General features: G+C 35.7%; 1 protein-coding gene across 2 annotated transcripts in view; it reads left to right on the top strand.

The window, feature by feature from the left end:
- Positions 1-14,020, top strand: part of MACC1 (MET transcriptional regulator MACC1) — a 65,652-nt gene that overhangs the window by 30,496 nt on the left and 21,136 nt on the right. The window contains exons 1-2 of one of the 2 annotated variants that reach the window (XM_030308067.1): positions 10,338-10,359; positions 12,229-12,351. In XM_030308067.1, coding sequence (XP_030163927.1) covers positions 10,344-10,359; positions 12,229-12,351 — 139 coding nt within the window. In that variant the 5' untranslated portion in view covers positions 10,338-10,343. Of the gene's footprint in view, positions 1-10,337; positions 10,360-12,228; positions 12,352-14,020 lie in introns of those variants that run through there. The other variant, XM_030308068.1, reaches the window with a different exon arrangement.

The following is a 14,020-nucleotide window of genomic DNA, read 5'->3' as shown; positions in this document are numbered from 1 at the left end:
AAAAGCCAATTAAAATCTGACATCAATTGCATATGCATCTTGATTCCTAGAGATTTTAAACTGTGTAAAAAAAGTGTCTTAAAATTGTAAAGTACAACAATGAAAAGAAAGCTGGTATGGCAATATTAATATCATATAAAATAAATTTAGGTCAAAAAGCATTTACAAGAATAAATAGAAACACTAGAGGATATTAAGAGAAAATCCATTAAGAAAACATAACCCTTGCATACTTACTTGGTCTTAACAACAAAGCCCTGAACCTTATAAAGCAAAAACTGAGTGAATTACAAGAAAATTTAGCACCTTCAAAATTATAGTTGGAAATTTTATCACATCTCCTACAGAAACTTGTAAATCACACAATTGTAAAATAATTATAACAATGTAGTTCAAAAACTTCACCTAGTAGACACAAAAGGACTCAGGGAGTTTTTACCTAACATCAATAATTTTTTCTTTAACTTCAGATATTTTGTGTTTTTGTATTTCCAACTATTTAAATGAGAAAAGTGATAATACATTATTATATCACCCCAAACCCTCAACTCCTTTCCTAAAAATGTTTTAAAAAATACTAAAACAAACATACACATTAAATACCACACAGTTAATGCAGTCGTATAAAAACCAAAAACTCAATATTGCTTACTGCCAGTAGCTTCAAAATTCACATGTCCTTTATTTATACTATCTTCATTTTGAAATGGCTACTTATGTTTCCAGTGTTCTACTGGCTGAATTTGAAATGAAACTTTAGGTTTTCTTGATATTGTTTAGCTAAATATGTTCCTTTGAGTTTAAGGGAATTTTTTTTTTTAATTTTAAATACTTTTATTCCTTAGAAAGACAGTTGGCCAAAATATTGTAATGGGAGATTCACATGTTCTATAAAGTTTATGTATTAAAAACTAGAAGCCTTTTTACTGGGAATATGTTAATCAGAGAGATATTTTTTGGAATGTGCATGTGTGTGTGTGTGGGGGGGTGGGGTATGTCTAGGGAGAAAGAGAGAGCTAGAAAATGCCACCTGGAGCACAAGTAAACTTTCTTCCTAAGCTACAGGTAAAACAAAGACTTATGCTAAAACAAGCATTTACATTATCTCAATATCAAGAAGTGTCTCCAGCTAGATCTTATAATTCTAAGAAAACACAAGGAGATATGAACCGTTGCAAAGCAGTGTGAAGGAGAGAGTATTTGTCCCTAATCTAGAACAGAACTGGTCTTAGATATTCCTGGGCTATGCTAGGAAAGGCCACACCACCCACAGGGAAGAGAGAATCCTGCAGTTTTCATGTATCACCCTGAAATCCCATGTCTAGTACAATGTCCTAATGCATGTTTTTGCCCCTGGAAGTGTTGCCATGTCAGGGTGAGCATCTGGAGCTGCCATATATTTTATTATGTCCAGTAATAAGTTTGTCTAACAAGCCAAATGAAAAAAAAAATATTTTTATCACCTTATAATTATGTTAGTGGCTCTCAATCTTTGTTGTACATCAGAATGTCTTGAGAGCTTTATAAAAATAATGATACCTGCGCTCCACCCCAGGATCTTGGGATAGGTTTTGGGCATCTACATGTTTTTTTAAAGTTCGGAAGTTAATTTTGATGCAGAGGAACCATTGGGAACCACCATTTTATACTAACTTGGTTAGGGTAAATGGTCAGGGGACTAACTTGGACAAAGCTCCAGAACAAGAGTCCAGGAGGACCCTGACCTGGCATCCGATGGTGCTAGCGACAAAACTCTGAGCCTCCTTACATTTTACCCATCTGCACAGGAGAAGCCCATTGAGCCCACAAAGCAGGATGGGTCTCAGCTGAAGGAAACACAACTCCTAAACCTGAGTATTACCCATGTATGTTTATTTGTTTATTAATGTTTATTTATTTTTGAGAGAGAGAGAGAGAGAGAGTCCAAGTAGGGGAGGGCACAGAAAGGGCGACACAGCTCCAGGCTGTAAGTTGTCAGCACAGAGCCTGACACAGGGCTCAAACCCACAAGCCATGAGAATCATGACCTGAGCCAAAGTCGGACTCTTAACCAACTGAGCCACTCAGGCACCCTGAGTATTACTCCTATTTTAAAAGAAAAGGGTCATGAAAAGGAAGAGAGAGAAAGGACTTCTTCTTGAAAAGGTTTGCAGTCCCTTGGGCTGCTAAGTGAGGGGGTTCAATTTTTTAGTCTGATTTAAGGAGATCAAAAGGACAATAATGGATAATTCTATTCATTCCATTCTAGATGATTTTCTTTGTTTTTAAGTTGCTGTTTTCATTAGAATTTAATACCTGAAAAGAGAATACAAAAATAGAATTTGAACATTAAAATTAATCATTCCTGTACGACTTGGTTGTATAGATATTTGCTTCTCTTTTTCACGATAGTTTCAAATGTTTTAAAAATGTGTACAAATAGAAGGAATTTACATTGAATATTTTGCAATCTCCATGTGAGACCATGTATTTATACCCTAGTATTTGTAATTACAGTGACCAACCATCCTGGTTTTCCCTGGACTGAGAGATTCAAAACTGGATAGCCCTGGACAAACCCAGATGGATGATTGGTCTACCTACTTGTAACCCATATTTACTTGGGAAGCTGTGTTTTCCTGTTATTCGTCCTTCTAAGTAGGACTCAACACCTCTTATTATTCAGTATAATTATTTTTGCATCAGTAGGTCATATGGACATTTCTGAAGATTATATGGGAGAACTAGATGGTAGGATTGGCAACAGATATGCCTAAGTGTTTCAATGAGAATATTGTCATTAGTTACATCTTCTTATTCCCCATCTCCCTTTTAGGCTGCAATTACTTGCAGTCCCAACTCCCCACCCCATCTTACCCAGGGAAATTTTGGGTTTTTTTTTAGCTTCCTTCTTCAGACTTCTAGTACAATCCACCGCTACTTGATACTGTCTTCAAATAAGTGAAATTTTGAATATTTAATTGTCTCTCAGAAAGGAAAGAATCTAGTTTCCAGTATTCAGTGAATAGTGAAGCATTACTAATAGTAAAAAGATTTCTTGTTTGGCTGAATTATATATTATATATATTATAATTGTAATATATAAATATATTTATATATTCATCCATCTCTGTCCATTCATCCATCCATCTGTCTCTCTGAGTAGGCCCACATGTTAGTATTTTTCAAGTTTGTGCTTTGATAAACACTTCATACTTTCCATGGTGTTCTCAGTTTACACAATTGATAAATAAAAACATGGTAATTCCCTAAAACATTACGAATTAGACATGGAGAACTTAGGGGAAACTCCTGCTTTACGCATTGGATGATGTTGCATAATGAGTGTTCCTTTTTTAAATCTTACCAGTTCTACCAAATTTTGTCCATGTGCTCATTAGTTCATGAACACTCTGTTCTCATTTAAAAGCCACTGAACGTTGAAATTTACTTTCTGCCAAGAAGGTAGACTTGTCAGATGATATGTAGATGATTCACAGCAATGTTCTAAGTTCAAACCAAGGAAGACTGTGGGTGTACACAAAATGTTTGTCAAAGGGTGTTTTTCTTTTGGCAAAGAATATTGGGAATCTTATAATTAATTCTGTCCAATAACATTGGGGCAACGGGTAGCTGAAAAACGTTAGATTTTTGTTGAAAAGAGATTGATAAACTTTAGTTGGAAAATAATAGAGTATTTTTCCAATTATTCTCTTTAGAGAGGTGAAAAGAGCATTATCAGGTTGAATAATCAATTAAGCTAACATGGCAGTTAAACTTCCACGGTCCCTTTATTGTTCTCTCTTTTCCAATATTCCTTAAGTATCTTTGTCAGTAGCCACTCTTACTTCATAAAACCAAGAGAAATGACACAGATGTGAGAAAATAAAACAAACAAGAACTATCATGTTAAACAGTGATTAGTTTTAATTGGGGATTTGTGGTATTTGATTTGCACAACAGCTTTAAAAAATAAAGCTTTATTGAGATGTAATTCACATGCCATTATGACAACTACTTAAAATCTATATTTTTGCACTCTATCAATGAGAAAAAGTGATGCTCAGACCATTGTATTCATTTGTAAGCTTTGTTTTGAACCCATCTGTCTAATTTAGAAATCTATATTGTTTCCACCATACCCTCTGGCAGGAGCAATGAATATAGGGGTGCCTGGATGACTCAGTGGTTAAGCGTCCGACTTTGGCTCAGGTCTCATGGCTTGTAGGTTCGAGCCCCGTGTTGGGCTCTTGTGCTGACAGCTCAGAGCCTGGAGCCTGCTTCAGAATCTGTCTCCCTCCCCTCTGCCTCTCCCCTGCTCATGCACTGTCTCTCTCCTCTATCTCTCAAATATAAATAAATATTTTAAAAAAGTATTAAAAAAGAAAGAAAGAAAATAGCTGTTAAAATCCTCTATGGAGAGTGAAGAAGAGACGATTGAGCCCCAAGATACAACTGGTCAGTAGTCTTTTTTTTTTTCTTCTAGGGAGTGAGGTCAGTGTCTCAAGCCATCTGAGGGAGAGGAACCCAAGCTTCTCAAGTGGGTCCAGTGGGAGAACTTGTTTCTACATGCTCAGGAATAATAGAAGGGAGAAATTAGAGGAAAAGAAAGAAAAAGGAATCAGCTGGTTGTGCCACTTTTTATACGGTATTCCATTTGACTATTAAAGCTGCCCTATGAAGATTGTGGGCTCATTATAGAATAATACAAGTAATACATAGTAATGTAATTCTTGCTATTGTTCTTTTTTACAGATGATAAATAACCCCACAGAAATGTTCTGTAACTTTCTCAAGTTTATACCCAGGGTCTAAAACAAGAGAATTCTAATTACAAAGCCTGTATTCTCTGCACTTTGCCAAAATGCATTTATATATAAGAAACAGAAAAACAAATACTGTTGATAGGTGAAAAACAGTGAGATCTCACAATGTCAAATATTCTATTAAATGATGGAGTTTTGTAGGATATGAAGCTTACAAAAAAAAAAAAAAAGACAGAATTATGCCCAGGGCCTTGCAAAGGGCTTTGCAAACAAGGGTATTACAGGTTCAGCTTCATTAGCTACCTTTAAAATCTGACTGTGGTTCCACCCCTTTTGAACCACTAGTTGATCTCTGTATCTTTTGAAAAATACAAGCTAGGAAGCTTTTCTTGCACTGATGGGTGCAAGAAAAAGAGTCTTAGGGTCACTGTTACACAGTTCTTGTATCCAAGAACTTGCTCAACAATTGAACTTGTTCTGTTACTAGGGACAGGTTTTACAGCTAGTTTATCTTTGAAGGTTTGCTAGGAGCATACATCGTTTAAACTTAAACTTGAGAGGCACATCACTGAGACTATTATATGACAACAGGGGGAATTTGATAACAAATTTATTAAGTGTTTCCACAATGAAAATACTAAAGCCTTGCTCTGTGACTTAGAAAGTACCCATACACTTTTGTGGGAGAGCAACAACACAATTGTGTTCTGGGGAACATTTCAGCCCATGTCACAGCCACCAGATACAGAGGTAGAATGATCTGTTCAGGCCTACATTTGAGCTATTTGTCTCAATTTTCAGAAGAATGTAATTCTCATTTTTAACTGAGTTGATTGGGTCTTCAAGAGAAAGTGCTGCTCTCAGTCCTCATCAAGAGCTAGAACCTCTAACTCCATGTGGATTAAGAACTAGAAACAGAAACTCAGTTGAAAGAACTAAATATGGTGGGTTTTACCAGATCAGATGATCTATCCTGTCTTTTTGTAACCTAACATGTATTTTTGTATCTGGTTAAGGCATCAGATAGCTGCTTAGCTGGATCTGCTACTTTCCATCTGATTTGACCCCATTGACCTTGGGCAAAATGCCATTAGGACACATTAAGAAAGAGTTCCATGAAAGAGACCCCAGTGCTGAATACAGGATAAAAGACAGGGTGAGGATACTGTTCCCAGCAGTCCTGGTGAGGCTGGTGCTTCTGCCAAGTGGTTTATTTGTATGGTATGGTCACTGTGAGGCTTGTAACTAACAATGTATTCCCTGCTGTGATCTCTTTGAGAAAGTGAGAGCCAAATTTGTGGCTGATGCTAGCAATAAATGGAACTTAAAGCATGATGTTCATAGTTATTTATTTTGGGTTTCCTACTAACTCTCTGCAACTGTCACCCAAATCACTTTTTTTACTTTCTCACTGAAGAATAATATACACTTGCTTGTTGTTTAAACACACCATGTTTTTTGAGTATTCGTAAGCATTTTCAAATTGTTTTTAAACCAAAGGAAGGTATATGTGTGTGTGGTTGTGTGTGTGTGCATCCTTAAAATATAATGAAAACGAATATTCAAGTTAAAAATATATCTACTGATCATCAGTTATATGCTTAGGTCATTATTAAAAGATTGCTGATTTACAATGAATATTTATCAGAAGCCTGTAATACTCCCTTAAGCACTTCGATATCCATGGAGTATCCCCTGAACTTTCAAAAGATCCCTTACCTGTGTTTTTGGATGTTGGTTGTGCTCTGTGTGGTGGAAGAAGAGATGCTGTGAGACTGAAGTAAAGTCAGGGTATAGAGGGCTGACCCTACCTATGGATTTGGTTCTCTCTTGCCTTGGCCTAAAAGTCATATTCAAAGACTCTTTGTTTCGTAGGAGGTATGATACAGGAGGAGCATGAGGTTAGGGCCACTTTATTTTGCTCTCATTGAGTTAAAATGTTTATCATTTTTTGCTTTGAGGTCTTCAAATCTGTACTACTATTACTTTTGACATTACATAGCACCAAAACTTAAAAGGATCTCATTTTTAAGTCATAGCATCCATCAAAATAGGTAGAACTATTTTTATACCCTCCTTTTTTTCCCTATAGAGTTCAACTTAGGAGATGACAATTTGAGTCCTGAACTGGCCAGTGATGAACCTGCTACTTTGAGCAGCTCATTTTAATCTCTTGCTGCTCATATTTATCATCTGTAAAATGAACATCCTTTATCTAAAATAGTACTTTTCCTTTCTTCATGGTAACTTACAAATACAGTTATTTCTTTGGGTCTGAAGACTAAGGGTTGCCAACTCTATGAACCAGGACTGGCTACTTAATTGCAGTGCCCAGTCCAGAATAAAAATAGGAAGCCTCTTGCTCAAAACATATTATATATTTTAAGATTTAAATAGCAGAGCTTCTGTTAAGCATGAAGACCTCCTGAGGGTGGGGCTCTGTGTGGCCACACAGGTCACATACTCATGATGTGGGTCCTGCTGTGAACTTGGTGAACGTCTCAGGGATTAAAATAAAGGCTTGATGCTACTCTCCAGCAACAAACCCAAGGCATAGTCTCAGGTCTCACTTCCACTGGAAGGGAAGGTCTGACCAATGGGTAGGAATCACAGAGTAGAGTTCCAAAGCTTGTTCTCCAGAGTCTGATATCCCTGTGTTCAACCATTAGCCCTGGCGCTTAGTACCTACCTAATATTGGGCAAATAAACTCTGTGAGCCTCTATTTCCCTACCTTTATTTTTTTTTAATTTTTTATGTTCATTTATTTTTGAGAGAGAGAATGTGTGTGAGCTTGGGGGACATAGAGAGAGGGGACACAGAATCCAAAGCAGGCTCCAGGTTCTGAGCTGTCAGCACAGAGTCCGACATGGGGCTCAAACTCATGAACTATGAGATCATGACCTGAGCCAAAGTTGGATGCTCAACCAACTAAGCCACCCAGGCGCCGCATGAAAATATTTTTAATACCACATAGTCCAAGAGTTAAATACAGAACAAAACATGGAAACATGTAAAGGAGATCTGAGGTGTTCAAGGAATAGTTAGAAAATACTTTGAACCTACTAAATGGCTACAAGAAGCAATTTTCACTATATAATAGCTACTATAAGCACTTCACAGGAACATGTTATGTTTTACTTTCTTTGATATGAGCATAACTTCATATTTTTACAGTGTTATATTAGTTTCAGGTGTACAGTAAAGTATTCTTGCCTGTGCTCATCATGACAAGGGCACTCCTAAATCCCCATCACCTGTTTAACCCAACAAAGAAACACATTTTAAAGAAATTACTCTTTCAGGGGCACTTGGATGGCTCAGTCAGTTAAGCATCCGACTGTTGATTTCAGCTCAGGTCATGATCTCACAGTTCGTGGAATTGAGCCCTACATCAAGCTCTACACTGACAGTGCAGAGACAGCCTGGGGTTCTCTCTCACCCTCTCTCTCTGCCCCTCCCCTGCACATGCACACACTCTATCTCTCAAAAATAAATAAACATTGAAAAATGAAGGAATAATTCCTTTAAATGATATCGCTTCCCTGGCTACTCTTTTGCAAATGTTCCTCTCTGCCCCCCAAAATTTTCTGGGATCTTTTGCTAAGTTGTACAGTTGGCAAATATTCCCAGGTGCTTAAGGCCTAGTTTAAATAGTAAAATAAATGTAAAGCAAAACTTTGTGCATTGGCTTCTTAAGAAAAGAATAATGCATCATGTAAATCAGAATAAGTGTGTTGTAAAAGGCATGTTTGACAAGAATATGTCCCCAATTAAGTGAGTAGTAGACTGCTCTTTTCCCACTTACTCATTCTAGCCAAGATTGACTCATGCTTCTTTAGACAAAATTTTTTTTTAAAAAAATCCCCTTTTAAGAAAGCAATTGCCATTGAGTATGACATTTAATTGTAAGAAAACACAGGGGAATGATAAATATGGCAAGTGCTATTTGCACCTGTGTAAACAAGCACTGACCTCAACAGGTCACCATCATGGTCATTTTAGTCAAAGGCTTTTCCCGTACACCACCTCTCCTCCCTGTATTCATAGAACAAACTCATAGGGTGAAGCCCTGTAAGATGTGGTGTGTGTGTGTGTGTGTGTGTGTGTGTAAACAAAAAAGATTGAGAGAAGGAAGATTTGTTGGAGGATAGTGGGAACAGGCAGAGAATAAGGAGAAATCTATTTGGAAAGAATTTAGCATGGTGGTTTTTAGAATGTAGTTCTCAAAATGTGCCCCTCTCTCCCCAACCCAGAGCCACAGCATCACATCACTTGGCCACTTTGTTAGAAATGCAAATTCTCAGGTGCCTCCCCAGCCCTTCTGGATCAGAAATATAAGGTAGGTCCGGCAAATTGTGTTTGATCAAACCTTCCAGGTGATTCTGGTACCACTGAGGTATAGAACCACTGGTTTAAAGGACAGCGAAGATTTACTTGAGGATTTGGAGAAGAGGGCTACCTCACAAAGAATTCCAGCTAATGACCACCTTGTGCCTTTGTTTCTGAAATGTTATGATCCTCCAGGACCATAGGTGCATAATCACCTTTCTGATTCTTAGGTTGTTGAGGACTTTTAACTGCATTATTCTAGGTTATTAACTATTTTCTACACTAAGGGTTGTTAGCTTTGAAGGAATCCTGGATATAAATTGTTCCTTTCTGCTCTTTCCTCTACAAGAAATTAAGGGGTCTAGGGAGCTTTCTGTCTACATTGATTTTCCATTTAAAATGTACTTTATCTTTTTAAAAAATACTTGCTCATGTAAGGATTTTTTTTCTCATTTTAATTTGATTTGCTCAATGTTGCTCAAGGATGTGTACTTCGTTTTCTATTCTAAAGTTTTGGCTACCTATGGTGTGCCAAGGACTTTAGTTTTTGACACTGTATTTGGTAAAATCAACCAGAGAATTTTGAAGATCTGCCAGGAAACTTGAGGCTTCAGTTTAAATTGCATATTGCACAGTTTGGCTTTTCACCCCAACTTTCCATGCAGTTTTGCCTATCAGGGGAAAAAATTGTTATTTCACCATTTGAATTTTTTAAGTATGCCACATTATGAGATAATTTTTGCATTTGTTTATCCACTATGTTTGGAAAACATGTTTTCCCCCTTCTTTTCTTTCCTTTCCCTGCCCTTTCCTCTTCTTTCTTCATTTAATTTTGTTCATTATTTTCTTGATACCAGAAACGGCTTTTGATTCCTTTCAAAAATAGAACGAATTTCTTTGAAATAAAATGTCAGGAACTTGAAAGAAGAGTATGACAAACATAGTTAAAAGTGAAGGAGATGTGGTTAATGCCTAAAGGAGAACAAGAAGTAAAAGTTTAGCATGACTAGAAGTTTGAATTAAAAGGTGGGATAGTCTGAGAATGTAGTATTGGGAACCTCGAGTCTGAGAAAGGGGCGTATGCGTTCTGGGTCACGGAATTTATGGAGTAGCAGTAATGTGAATGAAGAATTATGTCAGGGTCAGTTACTCACCAGCTGTTTGACCTCGTAGGCCAGTTATGTTCCGTTGCTGAGATTCATTTTTGTACTCTAAAATCTTACTGAAGATATTTATTTTTCAGTGTTGTCATGGGACAAAGAGATAACATGTATGTGAAGAAGGGTGAGTCACAGCAATGGGATGCTTCCAGTTAGTATATACCGATGCTTTTAATTGCAATTCTCCTGTTTTCATAGTTGCACGGTACTTCATTGAATTAAAACACCATATTTATTTATCTATTCATATGGCAAAGGATAATTGGGATGATTCCAGTTGTTAATATAATGAACATTCATGTATATCTGTTCTGATGTACATATTCAAGGTTTTACTACAACAAATGTACTAGAACAAAACAACTGAGATAGGAATTGCTGGGTACTAGGCTGTAAGCATCTTTCCTAGATAATGCCAGATTGATTTTTAAGTGATTATACCAATTGACACTTCCACTAACAGTGTACATGAGTTCCCATTTTCTCCACCTCGTTGCCAATAATTGGTGTTGCAGGTTTTTAAATTTTGGCAAATTTGATAGGTATAATTGTACCTTAAGTGGTCTCACTTAGAATTCCTCTGGCTTCCAATAAATTGAGCATATTTTAATATATTTGGAGATCATTTGTGTTTACCTTTTAAAGAAATGCTTGTTCAGGTCTTTTCAAAATTGTCTATAATTTTGTTTTTATTTTGCTTATTAATTTGTAGGAGTCTTTTACAATCCAATCCTTTTTTGCTTTTTTCAGTCATATGTAATGGAAATATCTTCTCCCACTTTTTGGCTTATATTGTTATGTTTTGTAAATGATGTTTTTTGATCTATAGGACTTTTCATTCTTCTTAAATTTTTTTTTGAGAGAGAGAGAAAGAACGAGTGTGTGTGTCATGCACAAGCAGGTGGGGCAGAGAAAGAGAGAGAGAGAGAGAGAGAGAGAGAGAGAGAGAGAGAGAGAGAGAATCTTACACAGGCTCTACACCTAGCACAGATCCCAAAGCAGAGCTTAATCTCACAACCCTGGGATCATGACCTGAGCCGAAAACCAAGAGTTGCTTAACTGATTGAGCCACCCAGGTGCCCTTCTCATTCTTTTTTAATATGGTTTGCATTTTGTGTGTTTGTTCTTTGCCTAGAAATTATCTACTTCTCAGAAAATGTAAAGATAATTCCTTAGACTCTATTTTCAAGTTTTCAAGTTTTGCTTTTCAGTCTTCAAATGTCTTAGAAATGATTTTTGTATAATCAATGTAATTTTGTTTAAGCATGAAAACAAATTGTATCTTTACCATTTATTGAATAACCCACCATTTCTACACTGCTCTGAGTGGCCACTTCTGTCATATAGCAAGTTTTTGTGTGGGGATGGGTCTGTTCTAGGGTTATTGTATGTCCTTAGTTTATTTCTCTTCCAATTTCACATTGTCTCACTTAGCACATATTGATAATAAGTGCTAATATCCGGTGGCACACTTCATTTCCATTCTGTTATTTTTCTGGATTGTCTTGAATATTAGCCCTTTGCTTTTCTGTAGAAATTTTTAAAAAGCTTAAGAAGTTACAAACACATACACATACATAACATCTTGTGATTTTCCTTGAAACTGCACTGAATGTATAGAACTTAGGGGAGATTTTCCAGTTTTGTGAATGTTTGTCCTCCAATCACCAAACAGGGATTTCCAATTTATTGAAGTTTCAACTTACTATTCCTTTTCTCTTGTCCTTGGGATTTTCATTAATTACTTTTTTTTATGGGATCAGTAATACATTTTAGTTTAGAATCTGAGCATTTTTCAGAGAAGTACTAATATATATTTCAGGATATCTAATCTAGCATCCTACCAGAAATAGAGGACCTATGTAGAGTATTGTTATATGAAAGTTTCTATTTAAGGGTACGTGAATACTTTAAATTTAGTTTCTCGGCCACCTTGTACATGTATACTTGTAAAATATTTATTTGTTTGTTTGTTTGTTTGTTTATTGTCTAGGTGGGAAAATGTTAACCAATGAAAGAGCCCATTTTTGGTCAGGAAGGATTTCACGAAGTAAGTCTGAGGGAAATTTATGTGACATGGAAGATCAAAAATCCTCAAGAAATTTCCATATTACAGGTACTTAAGTATTTTACCCATTGCCAATAACTATTGGAGGGATACCTCTGAGAAGAGCTACAAAAGATTAAAAGAATTATAAAATTATTATAGAAATACACTATCATTAAAAAGATGAGCAAAACAAAATAGCCCAGGCAACAGATTATGTAAATCTTATGAGAAGGCAAAACTTTATTATTAAGTGAATGATATTTCTGGTACATATAATGAATTTGGAGGCTAAAGAGATCTCTAGAGATTGGAGTGTGCTAGAAAATCTTTATGGAGAATAAAAGAGTTGAATTGATCTTCAGAGGAAGAGTAAGTTTTAAGAGAGATGAAACCAGGTTGAAGCAACAAGGAAATAAGAGAAATGCAATTTTTATTGTTCAAGTGCATCTTCTAATTTTTAATATGTGATACTGAAAACTCATTTCAATCAAGATATAGCTGTATACATATTAAACAAAAAAGTCTGACTGTTTACTTGAACTCATTTTCCAATTTTGGCTGGCCATTTGGCTTTCATTTTCTTGAAAGCAGTACTAGTTTCACCAAGTCCACAGAATCGTTACCAGTATTTATTGGGAAATGGCCAAGTATGAGTTACTCTAATCATTAAAAAATGACTTTAATATTTGTGAGATATACAGAAATTCTTTACGGTTCATGTGTAAATATTTTAATGTGGTGGTGATTCTTAAACTACTTTCCAAAGAAATAACATGTTTTCATTTCATAATGGTAAGCCTGTTCTTAGTCATTTTAAACTTGGAAAAGTTCAACGAATCCTTTCAAATAGTAAATCTAATGGTGACCAATTTTTCAATATTTATTGTCATGAAATGTTTATTTTTCTGGAAAAAACTTGAACATTATTAAAATTCATCAGTGCAGTTATCAGGAAATAACCTAAGACATGCATTACTATTTAATTTGGCATATTGTTTTTTATTTTTTTTTATTTTTATTTTTATTTATTTATTTATTTATTTATTTTTTATGAAATTTATTGACAAATTGGTTTCCATACAATACCCAGTGCTCATCCCAAAAGGTGCCCTCCTCAATACCCATCACCCACCCTCCCCTCCCTCCCACCCCCCATCAACCCTCAGTTTGTTCTCAGTTTTTAACAGTCTCTTATGCTTTGGCTCTCTCCCACTCTAACCTCTTTTTTTTTTTTTTTTCCTTCCCCTCCCCCATGGGTTCCTGTTAAGTTTCTCAGGATCCACATATTTGGTCTCAATATACCTAGATTATGCATTTGATGTTTTTTCTTTTCTGATAATATTCCATATGTAAAAATATCAAATGCATCTGTTAACGGCTAAAGCAATAGCATATTGTTTTTTAAATTTTAAATACAAAATTGCTTTAGCCGTTAACAGATGCATTTGATATTTTTACATATGGAATATTATCAGAAAAGAAAAAACATCAAATGCATAATCTAGGTATATTGAGACCAAATATTCAGTGTTTAGAAAAATCTGGATAGTTGACTGAATTATTCTGTTTGTTCAGGGGTTTTATTTTGTGAAAATAAAACATAAAACAATAATGCATAAGTGTAGGTAGTCTGGGTAATTTTCAAGGAAATGTGTTCAACTGATTACTGTATAAATTTTTGAGCACTTATTTGTAAATTATAGTGACTTAAGGTAAAATAACATTAAACATGGTA

The sequence above is a fragment of the Lynx canadensis genome, chromosome A2, assembly GCF_007474595.2.
Source record: "Lynx canadensis isolate LIC74 chromosome A2, mLynCan4.pri.v2, whole genome shotgun sequence".
NCBI lineage: Eukaryota > Metazoa > Chordata > Mammalia > Carnivora > Felidae > Lynx > Lynx canadensis.
The sequence above is the reverse complement of the archived record's forward strand: the minus strand, read 5'-3'. Positions and strand labels throughout refer to the sequence as shown.